We start from the raw sequence: 26,689 nt of genomic DNA, 5'->3' as shown, positions 1-26,689 counted from the left end.
TATGGTCAATCGGCATAAATCGGTTAGTCGAGTTCCCATCACTAGTACCCAACCGTATTCTGAGAATTAGGTTCACAGACCAACTTTCGTTTTACTTTTGACACGTAACTTTTAAATATCTTTTATCTGGGACTGTTTTTAGGTTATTTTATTAGACGAAAATAACAATAATGAGCAAATCAGAAGGCGAAATGGTTAAGGGTTCCTCAGCGGACCCCACCAAAGTGTGTATGGCCCAGCTGGAGGCTGCAGAGCAGTACCTAGCTGGGATCTACAAGCTAGCTTGTAGTTTGCAGGGAAAATCGGACCCAGCTAGCGTTGCAATGTTCAGAGTCCGTTTTGAGGACTTAAAAGAGATGCGTGACCTATATCGGGACGCCTACACGAGCCTGAGGGGTCTGTCGGATGAGGAGTCCGCGCTGGAACAGGCTGACCATAATTATATAAAATTCTGCGAGATGGTCTATTCCGTGAAAGTGATAGCAGAGGGATTTTTATCGACTAGCAGCGGTACTCGGGTGGAGCCGAGATCAACTCAATTTCAACTACCCAAAATAAATCTACCGAGTTTCTCAGGTGTCTACACCGAGTGGCCCAACTTCGTAGGGTTGTTCGATAGCCTCATCCACAACAATGAGGGTCTGTCCAATGTACAGAAAATGCATTACTTGGTCGGCGCATTGGATAGGGAACCTCTCGCCTTAGTTAAGCACCTGCAGCTATCGGATAGTAATTATGCTATTGCCTATCAGCTTCTCAAGGAGCGCTATGAAAATAAGAGACTTATAGCTGATAAGCATCTAGAAGCCATACTGTCTACATCATTGGGACAGGGTTCAGCAGTCAACCTCCGTAAATTTGTTAACGTCATAAAGGAGAACAGTATGGCTCTGGGTGCTTTAGGCTTTGATGTGAAGTCCTGGAGCTTCTTATTACTCCACATCATCCTTAGGAAACTTACCCAAGACCTTAGGAGTAGGTTTGAGCTTAGCCTCGATGGTTCTTCTAGCACCATACCCACATTCTCCTGCTTGCTTGCCTTCTTGGAGAACCAGCTTAGGGTGTTGGAGGCTGTTGGTGGCTCCAGGGGTTCAGGCAACCAGGGGACTCCGGGGACTTCACAAACTAGGACAAGTCTTGCTGCAATGGACATTTCATGTGTGCTCTGCAGGGGTAGCCATAGCATTTATAACTGCGACACATTCAACGCCATGACACCTAGCCAACGTAAGGAGGTAGTCACACAGCAGCGCCTATGTTACAATTGTCTGCGCTCTCACTCTGCAAATAGATGCACATCAAAAAGTAGGTGCTCAGTGTGCAATGGTCGCCACCATACCAAATTGCATCTTGCACCATCATCTTCATCTTCAACGTCTCCATCACAGTCATCATCATCATCGCCTCCGATAGCTTCCACATCATCATCATCTATGGTAGTGCCCTCTGAAAGTCTACCCGCAGTGTCTGGGCACTCGGCTGCATCCCTCAACTCGACGGTCTCTGACGGTAGGGTGCAGAGCACCATGCTGCTGGGAACAGCGATGGTCGGAGTACTTGACTGTAATGGTCACGTACATATAGTGAGAGCCTTGTTGGACAGTGGGTCTCAGGTATCGATTGTTACGGAGAATTTGGCCCAGAAGCTGCGGCTTCCCCGTAGTTCATCTGGCAGTTTGTATGGTTTGGGAGGTTCATCTGCTCAGCGGACCAATGGCAGCATTGAGATCCGAGTGACATCCCGTCATGATCGGTCAGCTCCTGGGTTGGTAACCTCAGCTGTAGTTTTAAAGCGCATCACGGGTAATCTCCCTACTGCTTCTGTGTCTCCACGTGTCATGGAGCGGTGCCAACATCTTACACTTGCAGATGACAGGCTGTCCACCCCGGGTCCCATCGATGTCCTCATAGGCGTGGACCTGTATAGTCAGGTGTTCAAGGGTGGTTCTTACCAGTTGGGTGAAGGGTTTCCCACAGCGCATGAATCTGTGTTTGGGTGGATTTTGATGGGGCAAGCGCCCGTCAACTCTCAAGTGTGTAGTCTCATGTCTCTGTCTTGCACGACCGACGAGCTGAACTCTACCTTGTCCAAGTTCTGGGAGGTAGAGGAGGTTCCAGCCACCGCCGTGCAAGATCCAGAGAACATTCTTTGTGAAAGGCATTTTGTGGAGACACACACTCGGGACGAGACGGGACGGTTTATTGTGCGACTTCCCTTCAAATCCACCCACATGCCTCTGGGCGATACCCGTAGGTACATACGCCTTGAAAAGGTTCTTCAACTTAGAGCGCAAGCTACAGAGAGACGCCAGGCTTCACCAGCTCTACAGCGCATTCATGGCCGACTACCTTGAAACTGGCCGTATGCGGCCTGTGTCCACGCCTAGCTGTAACGAAAGGTACTACATACCTCATCACGGGGTACTAAAGGAGAGCAGCAGCACCACCAAACTTAGGGCGGTCTTCGATGCGTCTCATCCCAGCTCCACCGGTGTCTCGCTGAATCAAGTTTTGATGCCTGGTCTCAAGCTGCAACAGCACATTTCGGACGTCATATTGCGCTTTCGCACATACGCAGTCGTGTTCACTTGCGACATAAAGCAGATGTACCGGAATGTGCGCATGCACGACGACGATTGTCGGTACCAGACCATCTTTTGGCGCGAGTCACCGGACCAGCCCCTTCGGGAGTTTGAGCTGACAACCGTCACCTATGGCGTATCCAGCTCGGCTTATCAAGCGATCCGCGTCTTGCACGAGTTAGCCAACATCAACGAGGTCAAGTGTCCAGAGGTTGCCCGTATCCTTCGGGAAGACACCTTCGTTGATGATGTGGTCAGTGGTTGCGGATCCATTGAGGAAGCGAAGCTGTTGCAACAGCAGGTGGTCGATGTGTTGTCACAAGGGGGTTTCACTGTTCGGAAGTGGGCCAGCAACCGTGATGAGGTCCTCAATGGCTATCCTAGCGATCATTTGGAGTGTCCCTTTCGATTCGAGGAATCAGGGGACAACATCTTCAAGATCTTGGGGATCGAATGGAATTCGGACTCGGACAGCTTCGTCTACCATGTTTCACCCTTCGGGAGATGCAGAAGTAAGCGGGAGATTATGTCGAATGTTGCTCGTATCTACGATCCCTGTGGTTACTTAACTCCTGTGACCTTCAAGGCCAAGGCCTTCTTACAAGGTCTTTGGTCACACAATTTAGGTTGGGATGAACCTCTGCCCGAAGAACTCACTACTGAGTGGGCTTCCTTCGCAGAGGGCTTCGTCAATTTACGGCTGCCCCGGATTACAAGATTTGTATCGTCTGATCAACCTCAAACCCGTGAGTTGATGGGTTTCAGCGATGCCTCGGAATCTGGGTACTCAGCCGTACTCTATTTACGCGTGCTAGACGCGTCAGGTGAGGCGACGGTGCATCTTCTCATGGGCAAGTCCCGTGTGGCACCCATCAAGCAGAAGATGACCATACCGCGCCTCGAGTTATCAGGAGCCTTCCTATTGGCTCGCATGATGCATCATGTTTTAACGGTGTTGCAGAGTAAGATGATCGTCGACCACTCAATTGCGTGGTGTGACTCCAGCATCGCTTTGGCCTGGATTCACACTCCACCGCATAAGTTAGGGGTCTTTGAAGGAAATCGGGTCTCCCAGATTCAGGGTCTCGTTCCTTCAACTGAGTGGCGACACGTTCCATCAGCGCTCAACCCTGCTGATTGCGCCAGTAGAGGTCTTCGACCCGACGAAATTGTCGGGCATGATTTATGGTGGTCCCCGTCTTGGTTACGGGACGACCCTTCCACTTGGCCGGAGAACATTGCGGTGAACTCGTCCAGTGCCCAAGTGCATACTGGAACCATTGCGAGCGAGGAAGAGGTAGTAGCTGTAGACCCTTCTTTCATTGTCGGTCGCTACAGCTCTCTATCAAGAACCAAGCGAACAATGGCTTGGGTTTTGCGATTCATCCGCAATGTTCGAAGTCGCAATCATCCGACCAAACATGACCCGTTGGTCGTACCGGAACCATTGACGGTTTCGGAGCTTGATGGTGCCTTGCTGAGAATGATTAGGTTGGTGCAGATGACTTCCTTCTCTGAGGAGATCACAGCCCTGCGCGAAAAGAAACCCCTCAAGAGACTGACTCAGCTCAGTCCATTTTTGGATTCAGAGGGTCTTCTTCGTGTAGGTGGACGTCTTCGGCACTCCGGCTTGCCATTCTCTGCAAAGCATCCCATCCTTTTGCCTTCGAAGCATTGTCTGACCGATCTGATCGTCGACTACCACCACGTCACTCACATGCACGCCGGACCTGCATGCTTGATTTCGGTGCTGAGCCAAAGGTTCTGGATCCCTTCAGCGCGTCGTGTGGTTCGACACCGAATACATATGTGTCACCGGTGTCACCGCCTGAAGGCTAGACCTTTGCAGCCGCTCATGGGTGACTTACCTCCCAACCGTGTAGGCCAAATTCGTCCCTTCCTGAAGGTCGGCATTGATTTCGCGGGGCCTTTCCTAGTAAAGGCCTCCACTTTGCGAAATGCGAAGTCCCACAAGGCATATCTGTGTGTCTTCGTTTGCTTCGCCACTAAGGCGATGCATTTAGAGGTCACCACAGATCTCACTACCGAAGCGTTCTTGGCAGCATTCCATCGGTTTGTGTCGCGAAGGGGAATGGCGTCGGATGTCCATTCCGATTGTGGGAAGAACTTTCAGGGGGCTAGGCGTCATCTATCGGAGGTAGAAACCTTCTTGCGGAGCAAGCAGAGTGACATAGACGCTGCTCTGGTTGGTCAGGGTGTCAGGTGGCACATGAATCCACCGTATAGTCCGCACATGGGGGGGTTATGGGAGTCCGCAGTGAAGTCCGCGAAGCAGCTGCTGAAACGAACCATCGGGGATAGGATTCTCACTTTGGAGGAGCTGATGACCGTGTTCTGTCGGGTAGAGGCGGTGCTTAACTCGAGGCCGTTGTGTGCTCTGTCGAATGACCCAAATGATTTGGAGGCGCTCACCCCCGGGCACTTTTTGATCGGTCAACCGTTGGTGGCGCCACCCGAGCCCTGCTTCGAGGATATCCCAATGCCACGCTTGAAGCGTTGGCAGCTCGTGCAGCAGATTGCTCAGCACGTGTGGCGCAGGTGGCAGCTGGAGTACTTGCACACTCTGCAGCAGCGTGGCAAGTGGACCAAAGATCTCCCCAACCTTCAGTTGGGAGACTTGGTTTTGATTAAGGAGGACCACTTGCCACCTCTACAATGGCGCAAGGGGCGAGTGCTCGAGCTGCATCCTGGACCCGACGGGGTCGTGCGGGTTGTCAAACTCAAGACGGGCTCTGGCACATGCCTGCGTTCGATGGCTAAGCTGTGTCGACTTCCCACTTTGCAGGATTAGGCTGGCTTGTGGGTCCTACCCCAGCCGCACTATTAGGTTTACTTTAGTTTTATACATTTTTAGTTCAGGTATTAGTTTATTTATCTTTTCTATCACGCGGAAAATCATCTTGGAAAATCATCTTATTTATTATTTTTTAAAATTTTACTTTTGCATTAAAGAGCCTAGACGCTCTTTGGGGGGCGGTTTATGTTGGGGCCATAGGCATCAAGGGTCAAGGAACTCTGAGGGTACACTTGCAAACAGCTGACAGACAGGTACACAGATGATTGTAACTCCCTCCCACCTTCCCTATCCTAAAAGGAAACTGCAGGTAGATGAACACTAGCTGTCATCTGCCACCTCAACGACTGACCCTCGTCCACTTCTACCACCGCCGCGATTAGAGTCGGTCGACGCACCTTACGCTCCCGTCACTCAATCCGCGATAGAAGCACAATCCGCCGCGTACTACAACACACGTAGCTCTACGCCGCGCACCGGTACACCAGCACATCAACCTGGAGAAGAACGGGTGGAAAATCGAAGAGGTCAAACGCATTTGATCAGCCGGACAACCGTTCCTGCCAGGTCAGTTTCTTTCCTTTGAACTTCCCCCTTGCTCCTCCACGTATTAATGTGCTTGTGTAGGCCACTAAAAAAATATTATTTAAACATATATTTTATTCAAAACTGTATAATAGGTACAAGATGGAAATGTTAATTTGTAGATTTAGTTCTGTGGCGGCTTGGACCATTCAACGTTCAGGATCAGGTGGTCGTAACCATAACCGTTGAGGGTCTGGATGGCCTTCGCAGCATCCGGCTTGAACTTGAAGTGCACATACGCAAATCCTTTGCATTGTCCAGTGCTCTGAAACGTAAATAGAATAGAATATCAGTTCAGTTTATCAAACTTATTTGTTGTTTGTTATTTGAAATTGTCTCTCTAAATATAGCATTTTGCTTATTTCAGGTTGAAAAGAAGTATGTTTTTTTTGCGTCGAGATTGTTATTAGACTGAAAGGAGTTTTTTTTAATATCGGAATTCTCAAAGATAGTCCAGAGTTCCAGAGAAAATTTTAGCTTGATTACAAGTTTTTTTTTAAATTACCTTCTCCTTAGCCAGATACAGCTTCTGCAGTGGCCCGAAGCCCTTGACGAGGTCCTCTAGGTCAGCCTCGATGGCGAAGTTGCTCAAGTTGGAGATGCGGATGGCGGCGATGTCATCGCGGCGAGCGCCCGGCGGCTCGCGTCCCATCCCGCGCCCCGCGCCGCCGTCGCGCATGAACGGCGCCACGTACTTGTTCGTTGATGATGCACCGCCTTTAGCATCTGAAAGAAAAAATCATTTATTTGACACACTGAAACAGAACAAGAAAAACAAAAATCTGTTGGTGTAGAGAACGGTTGAAGATATAACTTAGTGCTGATAGTAGACACTTTATTGGAAATAGATAAAATATCCATCTATGTTTTGAGCCAGCAGATATCTTGCTAGATGTTAAATTATGTATTAAAATCGTCCCATACACTTTAAAAACATTCATTGCCTTGAATTATTCATTAATTCAAAGCAAGTCTGCCTTGTTCAGATATGACTGAATTTTTAAATCTTTATAAGAAGTACCAGGGAACTTTGTCTTCAATAACTTCTTACTGATAAATATTGTACAAAATCATACCTGCGGTCTTGGCAGCCTCGCTGGCCTTGGCTTGTGCCAGCTGCGTGTTCTTGAAGGGACAGCTGAGGGTCCAGTGCTCCCCCTGGCAGGTTCTGCACTTGAAGATCACGCTGCTAGCTTGAGGCTGAAAACAGATAACATAATCTATTAGTTTTTATTAGCATAAGAAATTTGCACATAGTTCTGGTTAGATAGATTGAATGGTCTGCATTGCCATGGAAAATAAAAATTAAAAAGTTTTGTTGCAACTCCCATAAAATGGTAAGCAATTTGAAAGTAAATAAAAACTTGCCATTTAAATGTTGATACAAATACTGGCAATTCAGTGTGGCTTAATAGCAGCATGTTTAAATCAAAGATAAAAGATAACATACATAAGCAATCTTAGTAAATGGAATTATGAATACTTAAGTACATAAATGTTTAAAAACATGAACTGCTGACTCTATTTCATATGCAAATTTAAAAGCTACTAACAATGTTTGAACTGATTTTCTAGTAGTGTAGATATACAGCATGACCCATAAGATAACATAATCCTGTTACGAGGTGATTCTGTCTAAAACACTCCCAACTGTAATGCCTGGAGAGGTAGTCATTAGCAAACAAAGCCACATATATTTCAATGCATAATGTCATGATCCAGTTCAGCTGGTGGGGCATAATCTGTTTTGCCAATTTACCAAAAACTAAGAACTATTGGACAAACCTTAAGTCCATCAAGCTCTCCGTCATCGGGCCTGGTGCTCTCCTCCTTGCTGGTGATGAACTGCATGAAGACGTCTTCAGACACCATGGTGGTGGCCGGGTTGGGGCCGGGCTTGTCCGAGGCAGAGTCGCCGAATTTGCTCCATGTCTTTCTCTTTGCAATGCTCTGAAAAATGCAGAAAAATAAAATTATTCCCAGAATACATTGGTATGTAGGTGAATAGAGAAAAATTAAAATGGTTAGGCCTTTCTCTAGCCCTGGGATTACAAAAGTTAATCAATATCATAAGCTACTAAAAATATAAAAAAACTGACATCTCAGTTGGTATTCATAGTCTCCACTTGAGAACTTATTGTGTACCCAATGGTCATCTATTCTTCTGCACATATGGCCTAACCACTGCCCTTACAGCAAATTATTAAGTATAATAGAATAACAATCCATTAATCATACTGTAAATGTAATAAAGTAATACTTGTATTACAAACCTTGGACACTACTCGCTTTTCAATTTTGTATGTGCGAACAATTTTCACTTTCTTGTTGTCATTATCATACTTGTATTCTGTGACAATTTTGAGTCCGTTCTCGACGACCTCTGACGGGGGTGGCAGCGCTCCCTGGTCGATCTCTACTTCGTCAGCCCATGAGGACTGGATCTCGTCAGCAACAGGCATCTGTTATAAGATTGCAAAAACTTCATTAAAGTTATTTTTGGGTAAACAGTATGCAAAGAGGGTAATGCTTCTAGCATGAGCGATATAGATATAGGTACAATTAGTAATTGTAAAAAGGCAGTTAACTATTGCATGAAAGAGAAATTGAAATGTCACCACGGGCATCATTTTTTGGTTATAAAACTGAAAGTACAAATGTGAAGAAGGATTATACGAACGTAAATTGACGTAATATAATTAGATGAAACTTACGTTGTAACACAATAACTTTTAGCGATAGGTTTATAATTTAAAATGTATTTTTGTGGTTTTTGCTTGACAAATAACCAACACGACCCCACCACAGACAATACAGAGGCAAAATAACTTTTTAAATTTATGCTCATTCTCTTTTGTCTTTGAACTGACTCTCTATAGTCTATGACTGAAACCATACCATGAGAAATTATTTACTTGTGTGATGGGATGGTTGAAAAGTTTTATTTAGCTCTTCTTTTCACACACCCAGCCTACTATATTATACGTTTTGCTTGTGCTGATAAGTGAATAACTACGTCACACCGACGCACACCACGCCCTCACCTCGTAATATTTCACACGACACACTCACGAGTCGCACGACCAATTTCCCCGTGTAGGCAAGGCCATTATTATTTTGAGGTATTGACAGTATGAAAGATAGAAGTGAAACAAAAACTGTAGTCTATGGTCAGTTACTTGATGATGTTGATGGTGTCGGGCTGCTGATGTTTTCGTTCGCAAAAATTTAGTTATTTATTTACTGGATTTTACAGTGATACGGAGCAATCTTCTGTTAACGTAAGTATAATGTTATTGTAGTTAATTGTCAACAGCAGTATACTGCATAATTTTGAAGTTGTTGCAAATAAACAAGTTCTATGAGTTTTGGTAGAGCTTGATTTTGCATAAAGATACAGCTGCCCACGGTGTCCTACCTCTGTTTTATCAACAACTCATGTACAAAAGTAACTATTTCTAAACAAAAATTCCATTTCATGTAATCATCCGAGAACTTAATAAACTTTTAACCACTCCAAAACAGGTATTTCAAAGCTCTACCAGTAGGTCACTGACGTATGTACTGGTTGTAGGTTTCTAGAAGTTGGCCACGATGCTGCGGTTCCTGAGCCGTCGCGGCCGCTCCAGTCAGAATCGCAACAAACAAGGACACAAAGCTCCCAGCAACAAGAACCTGATCCAGTGCCGAGTGCTGCTACTGGATGATACAGACCTCTCCATCAACCTCAGCAAGAAAGCCAGCGCGCTCGACCTCTACGAACAGGTATTCTACTCCTTGGACCTTATAGAGAAGGACTACTTTGGTCTGCAATTCACCGACACCAACAATGTCAAACACTGGCTGGACGCAACAAAAACCATTAAAAAACAAGTCAAAATCGGCCCACCATACACTCTGCGGCTTAAAGTTAAGTTTTACTCATCAGAACCTAATAACCTTAGAGAGGAACTGACAAGATATCAGTTCTTTTTGCAACTCAAGAAAGATATTCTGGAGAGCAAGCTAGAGTGCCCACACTCTACTGCGGTAGAGCTGGCTGCTCTAGCACTGCAGTCGGAGCTGGGAGACTTTGATGACAACATACACACTCCAGCTACCGTGTCCGAGTTCAGGTTTGTACCAAATCAAACAGAGGAGATGGAGATAGAGATATTAGAAGAGTATAAAAAGTGCCAGGGACTCACCCCAGCCCAAGCTGAAGTGAACTACTTGAACAAAGCCAAATGGCTAGAAATGTATGGTGTTGACATGCACATTGTATTAGGTAAAGATGGATGTGAGTATCACCTTGGATTAACACCCACAGGGATCCTTGTCTTTGAAGGCCCACAAAAAATTGGTTTGTTCTTCTGGCCTAAAATTAGCAAATTAGACTTCAAGAAGAAGAAACTCACTTTAGTAGTGGTTGAAGATGATGATCAAGGTCGTGAACAGGAACACACATTTGTCTTTCGATTGCACAATGAGAAAGCCTGTAAACATCTGTGGAAGTGTGCTGTGGAACACCACACATTCTTCCGTTTGAGAGCTCCAGTGAAGGGTCCTTCAGCCAGACAGAACTTCTTCAGAATGGGCTCTCGGTTCCAGTATTCTGGTAAGACTGAGTATCAGACAACTCAAATGAACAAAGCTCGTAGAACTGTTCAATTTGAGCGCAGACCCAGTCAAAGGTTTGCACGGAGACAAAGCCATGTCCTGAGAGAAAGAGAGAAACAGAACACTGTGAAACCTGAGGTTGCCGGCACTTCAGACTCAGCCAGCACCTCAGCTGAGGCTGCATCCCTTATGCCAGAGCCAGTGTTTGACAATTTATCCAGAAAGAGCAGTGCCAAGTCACAGAAATCATCCATCTTAGACTCGGACAATAGAGAAACTGACACGGGAGAGTCTTCAAGCAAAAGTATGATGGAGGAGGAGCAGCCGCACGACATGATGTTCAGGGAGGACGCCAGCAGCAACAAGGTGCTGTTCAATCAGGAGACGCCACTGCTCGAGGAGAAGAAGAGTAATCTAGCCCAGATAGTGCCGAACAAGACTCCGTGCAGCTGCTCGCCGGTGGCGGAGTCTAACCCGCTCAACGACCTCCTCATGAGCCTCGTGAAGGAGAAGCTCAACAACGACGACAAGAACGAGGCGCGGCGCGACCAGCTGGACGCGGCCGGCGACAAGGACGTGCCCAACAACCAGACCAAGTGCTACCTCAGCTCCACCAAGGCGCTGCCGCCCGGCCAGCTCAAGTGCAACAACATACTGAAGGCTCGAGAGAACGAGGTGAAGATTATAAACGAGACGACGAACATAAACGTGTCGATGCCGTCGGCGCCGTCGCCGAAGATTCTGAACGAGCCGCTGCAGAACAACTCGCAGTACGTGTCCATAGTGGTAGTGGAGCCGCCGCTGAGCCAGGCGCCGGCGTCCCCGCGCCCCGCCCCCGCCCCCGCGCGCGTGCCGGACAAGCCGCACCCCATCTCCGCGCTGTCCCCGTGGCTCGTCACCTCCGAGCCCTCCTCACCCTCCGGCCTGGGTGATAAAGAGATCACCATCATCCACCGCAAGTCGGTTATTACAACGCAATTGTAACTATCACATATTTTATTATCTAACACGTACTTATTTATCTACTGGTTAATCGCTAGGATAGTGTTACCGCGTCTGGTATGTTTTAATTCATGACATATTAAGTTTTACTACTACGATTAGTGCCTTATTAATTATAGAATATGTTACTCCACTTTTACATTTTTACGAACGAAATTCGAAATCGATGCTTAAATATTAATATGTGCCTTAGTTCATAGTTAAATTATCTATTAATATTGATGATATCCATGAATGAAGCTTGAATTCAAGTCATTATAAAATTATATCATAATCGAAGCTGTTGGTCTTGAAAGTACTTAAACATAAAGTGATAATTTTACACACGATAAACTTAATTTAACCTGAAATTTAAGACATATGTGACAATTACATTAATTTTATCTCATTATTTTTTAGGTAACTAAAGAGTACAATAATTTAATGAATACATTCATTCCAACTGAATTTTACATTCCACTATTTCGAAAGAGAGAAGATACCTACTACGTATTTCAAAAAGACTGTAATTGTGATTTTATTAAGCCGTCCTTATATAATTAGTCAAATATAAACAAACAAATAATCTACAAGAGATGCGATATATGAATCTAGTACAATAGTTGTCGTCAGTATTATGAAACGATGTAATGTAATCAGCTAATCATAATCAGACAATGCGGTGCCATAGACAGTAATGCTGTAATATCAACAAAGTATTACTAGTTATTTACAATTATCTTTCGTGGGAAATTGTAACAAAAAGACAGTATCGAATCGAGTGATCGAGCAATATGGTATGTGACATTGTTCCTCGTGTTTATTTCCCACTGCTCTGTATTCATTCTGTTGTTGAGCGTTTCCATAGTGATAGCGATTTTACAATCACTTTAGAAACGCTTCGCGAACCACAGTAGGAGGCCTGCCCGCATGTATTGCGGGAATTGTAAGGCCTCCCCAGAAATAGATTGTTGTAAGCAATAATAAGCGTTTGCAGGCAGCTATATATTACGACGACAGTGAAACTGATCATGTAAAAAATATTAGATTTGTCCCTGAACTAACAGCTTTGTTTTTAAACTGTTATAAATTCCAATCAAATAAGTCCATAATGTGTTTGATAATTTATAAATGACTCAGTATGATAATATATGAGTTATGAATTTAATTGTTTAACAAATAGTGAATTAGGCCTGGCTCTATGGTAACCGTTCGATAAAGCTGCTCTATGATTGGATACAGGTTCCGTAACCAATAGGCACGCCGAATAAGAGGCGTTAATGACCAATCACAGCACAGGGAAGATTATCAAGATGTGACCATGCAGCCCGTGCAGATGTTCTCTGAACTCGATCAGTATTTGAAAACAACGTATGTTTAAATTTACCTACATGTATACTTATACCTACGATAGAGTCAGTAAATATGGCTTGGTATTATGGGATGAGACGTATGACCTGTTTCAAGATGTCTAAACGAGTGTCAGTTTCAGAATAGGTCGATATCACAATACTGAATGCAAGAATATGACTGTACGAAGTTTTATCTCGAGGATATTTTATATGACGCATAGGCTACCTGGGGTCATGGCACCTAGGTATGTGGTTAAAAATGTACTTACTTATTGTACTTAATTTTATATTATTGGCACTCGCGTATTATTATGTGCCAATTTCGAATAATAACAAATTTTATTTAGCTAGTAAGGTGTAAAGTTACATGTTATTTTTGATTTCACTTTGAAAGCTGTTGGGGACTTCGGTAATTCATGGGAAATGTGACTTAGACATAAGCTCCCATAAGTCATACACATAACCATTTCTTTAAAATACATTTATGTCTACAAGATATCCCTTTTGTTGATGTTTCAAAGTCCATAATTAAGAGTTAGGATGTCTTCAACGATTAAATTCAAAGTAATCAAAAAGGTGCTGGGGAAATACAATATATTGTGAAATTATTATACTGATAGTATAGAAGATAATCATTTTATTAAGTATTGAGTCAAAATCTGTTGTAGCGACATCACTTAAAAATGTTAATTTCAGTCGGTCATTTTCATGACATTCCTAAGACTATTTTGGCGGTCCACAGGTCGTCATAATACGGTTTTGACTAGATATGTATAATCTAATTTGATCATTAATAATATTGTCTGGTAACATTTTTATGCAATAAATTTATAACATTACCTACTAGTTAAGAGATTATGAGAATATATTATTATTTTAACCTTACATTGTGTTTCAGTTCATATTCGTAATACCTACATTCATTTATCCTACATGCATACATTTCTAAATTGAACTCGGGTTTAATCAAGATTTTACTCTGCTTCCCAAAAAACAATGTGATAATCATGGAAGTTTCTACATGGCATGAAAGTGATGTAGTAGTACGGTAAGCCATCATCACGACCCATCAGGTCTCAATCATCAGGTTTTAAGCCTAGTCCACCACGCTGGCCTAGTACGGTACTTATTACTTACTGACACAGTCATGGTAAAGAGAAATACAGAGAAGATATTTCAAGGCTCCTACCCTACACACAGTGCCGGTGGCAGTGCTGGTAGACTGCATTGTACGCCGCTCGGCATGAAACCGGGGCGGCGTTGCCACCGGCATGTGACGGAAGCCAGAATAATAACGAGTTACCGAGCGAAAAAGAGTTCATTTCAATTTTAAAAAGTCTATGAAATTGTACCTAGGTGTCTATGGCCCTCATTACCTACTCTGTGATGGCCCTAACACAACCTGCGCAAAAAACTTGAAAAAATTAAAAAACTATCACGATCATAGAAGTGGAATAGGAGGAATAGAGATAAAAATGTCGGAACTGGATGTGTCCGAAAATGTATTCTCCGAGAAGAGATACTTCCTGAACCATTTAGATTCGTACCATGGCGAGTACTTGCTGAAGGCAGTGGCGAAGGCGGCGGCGGCGGCGGCGCTTCGCGACAAGGAGGCTGCGGGGGCGGGGGCCGAGGCGCTGGGGCCGGAAGATGAGCCATTTGAGCCCCCGCCGCCGGACCAACCGACTGAAATTATTGGTAAGTAGAATACCTAAGTCTGGGTAATATTTCTGCCAGTGCTTAGGTACTTATAATTTAACCTATTTTTAAGAACTGAAAGCCAGTCACTTTCAGTATTAGGTAATAGCGCCGTCTATCTGTCGCAGGCAACTGGTTTAATCTCCTGTTTGATTGAACCACTAGCCCGTTCATTGGATGGCGCTGTTCAGTTGTATGACTAGGCCGAACGTTGATTGTACAAGCGTCACAAAACGTCCAACTAGTTAGCTGACTTAAAATCAGTCAGGTGGTGAATAAAACAAATATGGCGTCTAACAGCTAACAGCTGACACAAAAAACACCTATATTGTTAGTTTTTTGCAAATAAATTAGCTTTAAAGTGCGTTATTTGTGTTAAAATAGTGTGACAACATGGATTTACCTATTATTACGCCGCGGGCGGATAGTTTCAAAGAAAAAAAGTGGAGAAACTGGATAATTATGAACAACAATATGAAGGTACGGTTATTGTTATTGTTTAGTTAATTTGTGAGATAAGAGCTTTGTAACATAGTCTTTTTGTTGAATCTTGTCTGGTGATGTTCACCCTAACCGGACATTACGAGTACAAAGTTGCTATACTATATCCCATTCAACGACTTCGCTGAATGACGTTCAGTCAAGACGTCGAACGTTACAATCAACGACTTGACGAGTTGTCCTTTAGTCATACAACTGAATAGCGCCATCCAATGAACGGGCTAGTGGTTCAATCAAACAGGAGATTAAACCAGTTGCCTGCGACATATCCACCACGTCGTGAATATCTGTGTAAAAGAAAATTTAGTCTAGTTACGATGGTAGACAGTGATAGGTTGAAATTGATTTTTTTCTAATTTCCGAGGTCTGATTACGCTAATTAGGTACATACGGAATGCCTATTGCCTATATTTGTTGCTTGGGAGAAGCCTATATCCAGCAGTGGCCGACTACGAGCTGATGATGGTTCCTGTAATATTTAATCTCATCCCGTTCAGGCACTGTATCGGACCAAGCTATCGAAGTGCTCCCCGGCGTAACAAGGATCATACCGCGAGACGTGGCCCTGAGGAGGATGCTCACGTGTGGACACGTCGTCATAGACATCAGCCTGGACCGCGGCGAACTCAAGCTCGCCATGGATTACATGGCTCGTAAGTACCTACTCAAATAATATTGTTGGGTTCCATCATCATTCATGGGACTTTAAGAGCTCTGGCATAACTACACGGTTTGACGAGACTGACCTCAGTCAAACAGTACTTATCTTGGGTTAGCAAACAAGCTAAAATAATCACACTACAATAAAATACGCCTACGCCACGCTGAAAAGAAGCGCTATATACCATAGCATAAATCTGAGCAAGAATCTAGAACCTGTTTCAGCACCGAGAAGCAACACACTTGCTTCGTAATAACCATCTTTTGGCCCTGGTATGACATTTTGATACTTATTATAAATATGCACGCTAGTTACATAATCGGAGTCCATATAGGCCGTAATCAATAGGTGATTCGACGAATAGGTACTATTGGTAAATCTTATAGCACTCACATAGTGAGTATTTACAACTCCTTCAGTTCTAAAGACGTTGTTGGAGAAGCAAGCAGCTGCGATTGAAGACGTGCCATCAGACGCGGGCGACACGACCGCACCTCCGGCTGAGAGGAGGTACCTCATCCTCGTGTCTACAGTCATGACTTGGGCCTCTACTAAGCCTCTAGATCCCGTAAGTGACGCATGCTTTTTACACTTTTATCCTACTCCCTCATTGTATAATTCACTGAGAAAACCACCTTTGCTATGTCTATCTTTTTAATCGGTTAGTAGTTATTGGACACGTGTGGCGATTGTTTTTGACGAATAGTCGTCCTGTAAAACTATGTAAGACCATTTATTTGATTGGATCTAGAATAAAGGGGATTTCTTTATATAATGCCGGTTAAGGTGAACCTCGTAAAGGACATTTTAAGGCTTCATAGTTTTCAGGACTCTCCGGACTTGCCTTTCGTAGAGACGGACTTCCGCAAAAGGAAACCGCATCCGAACTACAAAATGCACTACGACACTGAAAATGCTGTAATAGAGTTGGCAAGGCAGCATAAGAAGCAAATCGGGTAAGTCATACTTGATTAAGATAGACCACTTAATGGACCTCTTTACTTCAACGGGTGTCCTCCTCCCTAACCCTAGGTGATGATTTTTCTTAGGTTTCAGTTCGGACCATCCTATGGTTTGTGCTGTGTTGTGTTGATTTATTAGTCATTCGGTATTCCTTTGTCAGATTCTTAACTATTTTTCCTATGTGAAGGGCTATAGTTCTAACCGCGGGAATGACCTACGGAGGCAAGGAAGACGCTCTGTTCTACTGGTTCCAGAAGGCGTGGGAGTGTGAACCGGTCCTACCGATCCTGGGACGAGGGAACAACGTTATTCCCATTATCAACATTCAGGAATTGGCACAGTAAGTTAGTTACCTTTGTATGCCCCTCAAATTCATAGAACTTATTGTAAATTTACAACAAGGTTAAAATTGACTTTGAAACACACGAGTTTCGACTCTTTACGTCAATGAAAAGGTTGAAATTCGTATAACACAACGTCAATTTTAAACCTATTGTAAAGTGCCAAAAAGCTCTATGAATTTGTTGTTGTAGTAAGTAGTTGATTTCTAACAGGTAATTCTTAGTCGTTTCATATAATACTGCCTAAAATAGGGCTCTACCAAAGGCGCTCCTTGAACTACACTACATTTGGGGGCACGGCAGTGCCCCCACCAAGTCGAGCAAAAAAGCGGCACGGCCGTACCATCCTTTTCTCGAAGCAATTCAGGCCATTTTCGACCCCCTGTAACTTCGTTGTGGATAAAACTAGAAGACTGAATTTTCAATAACCATGCAGGCATTGTAAAGACACGGTATATTTCAAATTTCATTCAATTTGAACCAGTAGTTTAAGAATTATAACGGGTCAAAGTTTCTTAATTTTGTCACTGACTGACTCACTCACTCACCGATCATAAAAATTCTAAGGCACTTCTAGCAGACCTAGAAACTTCAAATTTGGAATATAAGTAGTGTTTGGTGTATGAACCAAGGAAAAACATAAAATATTTGGGGGCACGGTAGTGCCCCCACCAAGACGAGTGAATTAACTGCTTAAATAATTTCATAATCACATATCTGGGGGCACGGCAGTGCCCCCACCAAGTAAATATAGGCGCACGGTAGTGCCCCTGCCAAATCGAGCAAAAGATTCGCGTCATGCAAATTAAATCCGCAAAAGATGGATTACCTACCTACGGACAAATTACATCAGGCTACCAGTGCTACCACTTATAGTCAAACTAGCTGTTCCCGCGCGCTTCGCTTCGTCTTAAAAAGTTTTCACGTGGGAATTCCGGGATAAAAAGTAGCCTATGTTCTTTCCCAGAGTCTAGACCGTATGTATACCAAATTTCATTCAAATCCGTTCAGTAGTTTTGGCGTGAAAGAGTAACAGACAGACAGACAGACAGACACAGTTACTTTCACATTTATAATATTAAGGATTAAGGATATTAAGGATTTTCTTAATGTACAATGAACTTTGTGTATTGGAAATAAAGATTCTTGATTTGTGTATTGGAAACTAAGGTTTAAATTAAATTAGGGAAATTTGATGCAGTATGAAGTATCAAAGTTACGTTTATTCATTACGTAGCCAAAAATAAAGATTCTTGATTCTTACTTTAAGTTTGCGATTTATGTAGGTAGGCAACCTACCAAACTAAGTTAACGCACCTAACAACTGAGTTACGAGACTTGGTTTTTTTTTTTAAAGTATTGTTTTTGATGGGATTTTTATTACCCTTACTCATGGAACCACTGCCGCCTATCCGCGTTCAGCAAGCTCCGATAGGCGTCCCACGCTTTGTTTACTTGTTAATCGTCTCTACACATTTCAAGTTTTGTTTACGTTTATCATTTAAAGGTAGATAGTTACAACTTTGTCGAACATTGGCTAATCCCATAAGATTGTTGTAACACTCTAATAACTCCGTGCATCATGGGCTTACAAACCATTGTTGTGAAATCATAATGCACATAGAGATTATATCTTATTTAGCTGGCAATCTTCTTATCATAACCGTTATCGCTGGTATGATCTAAGCAAGTATTGGAATAAATATACCCGGTAATGAAGTACCTAAATGCTTTGTTTATTCAACAGAATAATAAACCATTTGCTGACCGACTTCCCAAAGAAGCTCTACATATTGGCAGTTGAACAAAACGAGACGCGGCAAAAGGAGGTCGTTAAATTCAATTGTCTATGCTAATACGACCATTATTGCTATTATGTTAAAATGTATCCGTAGTAGGTAGTTAGTACTTTGTACGTATTTAGAATTTTATTTACCTTTCGGTGATATTATACTTATTTTACGTCAAAATAATATTCTGCAGATAGTAAAGAGTTTGGCAAAATCGCTTGGTACGGGATTGTTTAAATGCATTCCTCCGGAAGATGATTTCCTGATACCGGAAATTGATGTGAGTTTTTTTTATTATATTGTGTTGGTCGACTGTACCTGTATATACTTACTATAATCTCTCTTATACTGTCTTATTTTAGACCACTTGTTTTATGTTTGTTTCTGTAACTGACCATTCTTTGCATCCGAATGCAAAAGCTGTACAGAGATACCCACTTACTCCTCACTCCTCTTATCAAACTCACTAAACACCCATTCGTTCATTGCAATATTGACGGCCTGATACTTTGACAAGGTACGTACGTGCATCGTACAAAGTGTACTTACCCTTTAAACTTTTCAGCAAAGAATCTACGATCTTATTACGTTGAATCTTCTTATGGAGCCGGTGTTTATTGCGGAGACTGTGGGCATCTCATCTGATGCAACATTCGCCGAGAATCTCCCTGCTCTTATAAAGGAATTCAAGAAACTACGTGGACTGAAGCCATTTAAAGTAGGTCCTACATTTTTCTCTTATTGAGTAAATTTAGTAGTTATCTACAGTGTGCGTTACTCAATTCAATATACAGTTTGATTTTGTGAGACTCCTTACAGTATCGTTGGCTTCCTTATGATTTATTCAGTCATTTTATACTTAGGTAGTACAAAAACTATTGTTTGCAATGGCACCGTCTGTTTCCGGCTTTGAAAGCAAAGGAAGTATCTTTATGGGCTTTAACAATGGGCACGTGAGTTTTGTCCCGAATCCCGACGCGGTGGCTGCTCCTTATTTAGAATTGCGTATTTTAACTTTTTTTCTTTCTGCACACTATTTTATGAATCTTCATTAGGTACATTGAAAAAATCTTAGATACTTACTTTACCACCTACGAACACTTTGTCCTAAGGTAATAATAAAAAATAAAAAAATAATAATATAATAATAGCTTGCCGCTGTTAGAATGTTTTTACCTCGACTGTCCTCTGAACATGATAATCAATCTTGTTCTGTACTATAATATATTTATGCTGCGTTTCCAGTAGGTAAACTGTTCATTTGCGTTAATAGGCGCGTAGGGCTGTAAATTTTAAAGGGGCGGCAAAACTACAGTACGTTTAAGAAAACTGGCCATAGATTTTCGGCATCAGCCGTTGGCTGCGCGAGACACTTTTATATAGCTACTATACTACTAGCCACTATGGTATACACCTATGGTTGCAGGTGGTAATCCACGGCCCGCCACTGGTGGGCAAGACCACACTGGCCAGGAGGGTCTGTGAGTCGTACGGCCTGGTCTACGTGTCTCCGGAGACGGTGGTGCAAGACTTGATTGACGATTTGGTCGGTGTTCCTTTCATTACTTACTTAGTTTTGGATTATTTCTCGCAATTAAGACTTGACCAGAGTTCTCCGTCCCGCTCGCCCTAAAGGCTGCGCGATGTGAGTGAGCGCGAAGAAATTTTTGTCACGTCTTAAATGCGCCCCGTGCTAGCCCTTCAGGGGTAGTTATAAATAACTTGGAGTGCAAAACTAGGTAGTTCGGTAGCGATGATTTGATAATGACAAATCATGTATTTATTCAGGTATCTCGTGATTTGCATAGTAAAGCACATGCAGTAGGGCGTGCAAAACCGGTTAACCGGTTAACCGGAAAACCGGTTAACCGGACAATATATCACGGTTTTTCATAACCGGTTTTGAGAGTTCAAAACCGGAAACCGAAAACCGGGTTTTCACCGATTTTGATCGTATTTTTATATACTTTTTTACATACATTAGAAGTTGAATCCATAAACTCTAAAAATAAAAGAATTTGTGTATCGGTTGGCACACTGATGGACACTAGATTAATGGTGAAACTCATAAAAAAGCACTAAAATATTTTATGGAAATTGAGTGACGATTTTCTGGTGCACATGCCGGCACTCTGCCTAGGCGCAGTAAAGCAAACACGACGTCAGTGACTGATGTGTGCGTGTGAGTTCACATTTTTTGCTGTATGAAAACTTATTGCTGTGTGAAAAAAAGGTACTCTGGGTGCACATAATCATAACGTTGAAATCTGGCCCAATAAAGCACAAGGTGGTCTTCATACAAACTCTAGGTAAAACAGGACTGCATTGACCATTGTTGAAAATATAATTAGGCCAAGTGCGGGGACTGCATTCGACGTTATGGACTTTTTTCATGAAGTGTTGAGGACGTCAAATCAAATGCAGTCGTGTCCATCAATGAGTTAGGCTTTTTTTCGTTGCGTTGATATGAACAAATCTGCAATACATCAAAAAAACATTCATCATCTTACTGCTACTATAGAGTGGTCGTAAGAATCAGACGATATATGTTATTTTTTCAAAATCTGCCTGTATGTTTAAAATATACAATTATTGATGATAACAGAACGATATAAAAACACCATTAAGGTGCCACACACTTTTTTTAGATGTGATAACAGTAAGTACTATGATAATTCTTATTTAACTTTTTTTCCTGTTCACTAAATTATTAATTTGTCATATGGTTGATTAAAAATAGGTAACTATATCATAAAAAATGTTTTATTCGTATGTTTTGTGGATATCTCTATCTAAGAATATGGGTTCCTTGTTTAATTAGTACTGTATGACAAAAAATATTTAAGTAATATCAAAACCGGTGAAAAACCGGTTACCCGGTTTTGAGGCTGAAAACCGAAAAATCAAAACCGGTTTTGAAAACCTTCCGGTTTTGCACGCCCTAACATGCAGTGTCGTTAATCTGGTGAAAGATATATTTTTTTCTCCAGACCCAAAGCCATCAAAGTATAGAGACTAGAAGTTACTACGATAAGCACGATAAGCAAAAAAAGGAATGTGGGCAACAGAATGTAACGGCGCACTTTATCAGCTGCGGCAGTGAAGCGAATTTCATAACGGCTAGCGATGACTTGGAAAAATACGAAACAGCCCCTATAGCTTCTATTTGATCATTTGAAACTAAGTTTAGTCCGTAATGCACTGCCTTTATAAGTAACTATTTATTAAATTAGTAACTAAGTAAGTAGGGTTTTTAAACAATAGTAGGAAATATTTGTCTTTTAAATTATTATTATTATTGTTATTATAAATGGCAAAGGCAATAAATAATATGAATATTCATGATCATAATCCGCTATCCAGTGATGAGCGGTCGGAAGATATAACGCTCGCAGGTAAAGAAACGGATTAATTATGAAAACGGCTGCTGTATTGGTGGTGATACGGTAGCTGTTCCATAAGTGGGAGTAGGTATTGAGAAGGCGAGCCCATCCGCCATTTTCACTTTGCCTCTTTTTTTCATTGTATATTTTGTGATCCAAAAATAGATATAAGTAGGTATACCTACTTACTTACTCATACCTAACTAGATAGCACCCCTGCACAGACTTTCCGCGTGGCCCACTGGGAGCGCGCGGAGACGGACGCGGCGGCGGCGGCGGGCGAGGATGACGTTGATGACTCCGCAGATGACATCGAGGACGAGGATGAGCGGGCGGAGGCGCGGCGCACGCTGCAAGTGCTGGAGGCCACGAAGGATATGCTCGATGAGGACGCCATTCTTGAGTATGTAGTTGGTCTGATGATTGTATGTAGGTACATAAAGTAGGTAAGTAGGTAGTAGTAGTAGGTAGGTAGGTATTTAAAAAGACCAATACCTACTTAGATGGTCTTTGATGGATGGGCAGGCCGAGGGCACAGTTTTGGGGGCTTCTGGAAAGAGGTAGTTAACTATATTTATTTATATATACATATAATAGTATTATATTATTGGTGCATGATAATAACATGTTCATCATTACGTATTATCTTCGAGCTTTTAATCCTAGAAATAAAATAACCTACTTATTTTTACTTACAGATATTTACGTCAAATGTTACTGAGTAGAGATGCTCAGAACAGGGGATGGGTGCTGGATGGCTTCCCCAATAATTTGGAACAGTGCGCAATCTGTAAGTGTAAATTAACTTTAAATCGACCAGCAATCCAATATACTTACCTAATTAGGTACTTACTCCGCTGACTCAGCGTTCCGAAGTGGATCTTGGCCTCAGACACCAGAAGTCGCCACTGGTCATTATTCAGGCATAACTACTGATACTAAAGTAACTTACCTACTTATCTATGCAGTGTTTGAAAAGGGCGATGACGAAGATGATGATAATGAAGAAGAACAGAAAGAAGATGAGTTTGAGGAAGACTTAAATTTGTATGACAATGTGCTGAAAAGACTTCTACCAGGTAAGTGGCTTAATATTTTCCAAATAATTTGCAACAGGTCCCAAAAACAACATAAAAACCAATGACGTCATTTCCAAAATTCCAGATATTGTAGTAACGTTAGAAGCGACTGATCAATTCATTTACGATAAAGCAATGAAGCAGCCTGAGGGCGACCCCCGTTTTGAAGAAGAAACGGTTGTACTGAGAGTGAAAGAATATAGAGCGGGGGAAACTACTGAAGCTACCCCCTTAAACTTCTTTGATGAGCTGGACATTCATCCTTTAGTTGTGAAGGTTGATAATTGTGCAGATTATGGTATGGAGAATGCGTATAAAGAAGTGGCATTAAGGATGGGCAGCCCGTGTCGGTATAAGAAACTTTTGGGTGAGTTAAAATAGCTATAATTTTAACCTATTGATGGACATTATACCTACTATACTGTCCTTCAATAAACAAATCCGATGCTTTTGATACACAGACAGTTGTATAAAATGAATAATAAATTTATTTTAGATCTAATAGAAGCTGCTGAAAATAAAGCTAACTATGAGTTTGAAATGGATAGATTGTACAACGATAAACTTAAAAACGAATTGGAAATGAAACTACAAATTGAACGTCAAGAGAAAATGGAATACTGGGTATGATAAATTAATTTGAATTTGCATTTTGCACACATAATGATTTAGACCTATATCTCCCTTATGTTGTTGCCTAGATTGGTCGATAACTGACCCGTGCTGCTAGGCCAATTTGTCCTGTACGTATATAATAATATATATTAGTTGCCATAGGTATCAACTTCTGGTAGCTGAATAAGACCAGGCGTTTCCAGCATTCCATAATAAGCTTCATATAAAACTGAAAATACCGATTACGTATGTATAAAAAATTTCACGTGAACAGACGGAACTGTATGCGACCCTCAGAGATGAGGAAGAGGCGGCGACGGCGGCGGCGGGAGAGCCGATGCGGAACTATCTGATGAGCTACATCTTCCCGGTCCTGACGCCAGCGCTACTGGAAGTGGCCAAGGTGCGACCGACCGACCCGGTGGACTTCTTGGTAAGTTCGTCTTAGTACATCATCGTCAGCCTGTGTCCACCAACTGCTGGGCGTAGGCATCCAGGGTCTTCCCGCCGGCCTAACTATGTTGTTGACCCATCTTGGTGCCTTAGTACAACGACTGGTATAGTGCCCCGCGTTCAATCTTCATTTTTGAAATAACGCATTCAAAGCCAGAATTCATCCCCGGCATGTTTTTCCAGGCTGAATATCTGTTCAAATTGAATCCATCTGGCAAAATGCTGGAACCAGGTTTCAACTTCCAAGCCGAGATGCTGATGGGAAAGATCAAACTTCTGGACGACACTCTCCAGAATTTGCAGATTAAGATCGATCCATTCTTGCCAGAAGAAGTGCAATATAGGCCTTCTTCTTCTGGAGACAAGAAATAGTTTTATTTCATTAAAATATTCAAAATTAAGTATAAGGGTTTTTTTCAATGGTCATAAACTAGAATTAAGCTAGGATTTAAGAGGTATGTATTAGGTATAGTTTATACAGGGTGTTGCAAAAAGCATTGCCCCAACAAACATTGTACCCTCAGTTACAGCTATTATTATAACTTTAACCTGTACAACTGTGTTATAATTATCTCAGTTCTAACAGAAAGCGATAAAGATGAGTTAAAAAATGAAATTAGTGTTAACAGCAGGTTTAAGAGTTAAAATGGTATTCGTCAAAGCAATTATAATTAAGATGTTATAGGTTCAAACTGTTTCTAGAACCTGAAGCTATACAAGAGTGCTCACTGACACCTGTTAATAGTTATGGTTGTTAAGTGGTTTCCTTTAATACTCATATAAATCTTTAGGTGTCATATTGAATTTAGACTGCAGGAATTGGTTGTAAAAGAGATTTTGTCAAGAGTGCAGTAAGACGAGATTCTAACAGTGTTTTTTTTTTTTTTTTTTTTTAAAGATTTTATTATCACTTCACAGACTTTATGTCCGTGCCTTTTTGAGAGATCAATATATTGTGAGAGTTTGGTTGTTTTTTGTCTTCATCTTTTAACTACTCACTACTCAATGTGGAAGCTTATAATATATATATTTTATCTTTTATATATATATACCTATATATTATTAATAATTTTTTTGCACTCCTGGAGGAAAATCTACACAGACACCTGGGAAGGGGACCCAGGTAGTGTCGGCCTTTAACCGACTAAAAACCCCCAGTTGTGCATTACTTGTTTTTTTTTTTTTTTTTTTTTCTTTTTTTTTTTTCTTTGTTTCACACAGTCACACTTACAATTATAATGGCAACAAACATTTGAAGGGTAGGGCCAGTGTCAGCTGTCTTCAGAGAACTTAACAGACGCCTGTCAGTGGCCACACACTCCTTTTGGCATCGCTGTTGTTTTGCCAAACAGTGTTTTCTAACAGTGTTGGAAAACTCAACAATGCAGTTTTAATCTTTAAGGTTAACTTCACATACGCTTATTGCGTTAGGCAAGTAGACTGTGAAAGTAACGGTGTTAAGCAAGACTGTGCGGATCGGCTAAGACTGCATAATACCCTTGGCTAAGGGTGTTCTATTTCAAAAAGTGTAATAGATGACTTAGGTGAGTCTATATGTCTTAAATGTAAGTTCGCCATTTGCATTGGCAACCTAACCTATAAATTGCTGGGATAAACAATATTTTGCTTTAAAATACTTACTTATTTACGTGAATTTTGTCATTCCAGTCATGCCAATCGATTTATTAAACTAATGGACATACAGCAAAGATAGAAAAAAATATAAAATTGAGTCGCCTTTTTTATATTTACTTATGTTTCCTTTGAAATTCTTAATAAATTCGGAGCGCATTAAAATTGAGGTGGGAAATATGGTATACATTACAGTAAAATTACAATGGCATATTATTTTCAGTTCACAAAACATACATTCAAGTTATTATATTATATTTACTGTAATTTAGTATTAATCAATACTGTCACTTTAATAATGTCGCGTATGATTGCTGTTGACACTATTATTTTCAAAGACATACAACTTGTATGGTAAAAGTGTATTCAAAAAACGGTAACATGCTCACTTAACCCTTTTTTATCAAACAAATAAGAGTCAGGGTGTCAAATAACCATTCTACAACTACAACTATACCGGTAAAAGTTCTAGCTGAGAGTGATTAAACGCTCTTCTATAGTAACTTTAGCACTTCAATGAAACCGTACTACAGGCTTTCTATAACTTAAACACTTAAATGACACCGTTTTACAGACTTTCTAAAGCCTTTACTCTCAAAATCGTGGGCCTCTTTCGTGGTTATAAGTGAGTTAGAGCACTCTCCTACACTCTTATACAG

General features: G+C 41.8%; 4 protein-coding genes across 5 annotated transcripts; 3 read left to right on the top strand and 1 right to left on the bottom strand.

The window, feature by feature from the left end:
• Window positions 1-191: 191 nt before the first annotated feature.
• Window positions 192-4,777, top strand: LOC125490279. Its single transcript, XM_048629075.1, has 3 exons — window positions 192-2,151; window positions 2,255-4,655; window positions 4,768-4,777. The coding sequence occupies exons 1-3, from the start codon at window positions 192-194 to the stop codon at window positions 4,775-4,777; spliced, it is 4,371 nt and encodes a 1,456-aa protein (XP_048485032.1).
• A 1,262-nt stretch (window positions 4,778-6,039) lies between these two features.
• LOC105398758 (eukaryotic translation initiation factor 3 subunit G) lies at window positions 6,040-8,857 on the bottom strand. Of its 2 annotated transcripts, none has more exons than XM_011570981.3 (6): window positions 8,697-8,857; window positions 8,256-8,444; window positions 7,768-7,932; window positions 7,059-7,182; window positions 6,488-6,708; window positions 6,040-6,247 (listed from the first exon to the last, which is right to left on the bottom strand). In XM_011570981.3, exons 2-6 carry the CDS (start codon window positions 8,442-8,444, stop codon window positions 6,107-6,109), a joined length of 840 nt encoding a protein of 279 aa, XP_011569283.1. In that variant the 5' UTR covers window positions 8,697-8,857; the 3' UTR covers window positions 6,040-6,106. The 2 variants fall into 2 exon arrangements, with proteins under 2 accessions (XP_011569283.1, XP_037961601.1); XM_038105673.2 differs by having other exon boundaries at window positions 8,256-8,464; window positions 8,697-8,799.
• A 258-nt stretch (window positions 8,858-9,115) lies between these two features.
• Window positions 9,116-13,799, top strand: LOC105389850 (band 4.1-like protein 5). The gene is made up of 2 exons (XM_011561046.3): window positions 9,116-9,263; window positions 9,557-13,799. Exon 2 carries the CDS (start codon window positions 9,577-9,579, stop codon window positions 11,563-11,565), a length of 1,989 nt encoding a protein of 662 aa, XP_011559348.3. The 5' UTR covers window positions 9,116-9,263; window positions 9,557-9,576; the 3' UTR covers window positions 11,566-13,799.
• A 555-nt stretch (window positions 13,800-14,354) lies between these two features.
• LOC105389849 (adenylate kinase 7) lies at window positions 14,355-24,799 on the top strand. Its single transcript, XM_048629074.1, has 16 exons — window positions 14,355-14,612; window positions 15,611-15,766; window positions 16,194-16,342; window positions 16,603-16,730; window positions 16,925-17,077; window positions 18,826-18,907; window positions 19,062-19,148; window positions 19,434-19,586; window positions 20,295-20,490; window positions 22,459-22,654; window positions 22,950-23,041; window positions 23,220-23,330; window positions 23,416-23,697; window positions 23,827-23,954; window positions 24,220-24,378; window positions 24,582-24,799. The coding sequence occupies exons 1-16, from the start codon at window positions 14,390-14,392 to the stop codon at window positions 24,768-24,770; spliced, it is 2,484 nt and encodes an 827-aa protein (XP_048485031.1). The 5' UTR covers window positions 14,355-14,389; the 3' UTR covers window positions 24,771-24,799.
• The last annotated feature ends 1,890 nt before the right edge of the window (window positions 24,800-26,689 follow it).

The sequence above is a fragment of the Plutella xylostella genome, chromosome 22 (assembly GCF_932276165.1).
Source record: "Plutella xylostella chromosome 22, ilPluXylo3.1, whole genome shotgun sequence".
NCBI lineage: Eukaryota > Metazoa > Arthropoda > Insecta > Lepidoptera > Plutellidae > Plutella > Plutella xylostella.
Note: the sequence above shows the minus strand (reverse complement) of the source record. Positions and strands in the feature narration are given on the sequence as shown.

What these genes read in the sequence shown, in the direction of transcription:
- LOC125490279 (XM_048629075.1), top strand. Translation starts at nt 192, where the DNA reads ATGGTTAAGGGTTCCTCAGCGGACCCCACCAAAGTGTGTATGGCCCAG. An exon ending in AGATCCAGAGAACATTCTTT is followed by an intron (nt 2,152 to 2,254) that starts GTGAAAGGCATT and finishes CGATACCCGTAG; the next exon opens with GTACATACGCCTTGAAAAGG.
- LOC105398758 (XM_011570981.3), bottom strand. Translation starts at nt 8,444, where the DNA reads ATGCCTGTTGCTGACGAGATCCAGTCCTCATGGGCTGACGAAGTAGAG. An exon ending in GAGAGCTTGATGGACTTAAG is followed by an intron (nt 7,183 to 7,767) that starts GTTTGTCCAATA and finishes ATCTGTTTTCAG; the next exon opens with CCTCAAGCTAGCAGCGTGAT. An exon ending in TGTATCTGGCTAAGGAGAAG is followed by an intron (nt 6,248 to 6,487) that starts GTAATTTAAAAA and finishes TTTACGTTTCAG; the next exon opens with AGCACTGGACAATGCAAAGG.
- LOC105389850 (XM_011561046.3), top strand. Translation starts at nt 9,577, where the DNA reads ATGCTGCGGTTCCTGAGCCGTCGCGGCCGCTCCAGTCAGAATCGCAAC.
- LOC105389849 (XM_048629074.1), top strand. Translation starts at nt 14,390, where the DNA reads ATGTCGGAACTGGATGTGTCCGAAAATGTATTCTCCGAGAAGAGATAC. An exon ending in TCCTGATACCGGAAATTGAT is followed by an intron (nt 19,149 to 19,433) that starts GTGAGTTTTTTT and finishes TAAACTTTTCAG; the next exon opens with CAAAGAATCTACGATCTTAT. An exon ending in CCGACCCGGTGGACTTCTTG is followed by an intron (nt 24,379 to 24,581) that starts GTAAGTTCGTCT and finishes ATGTTTTTCCAG; the next exon opens with GCTGAATATCTGTTCAAATT.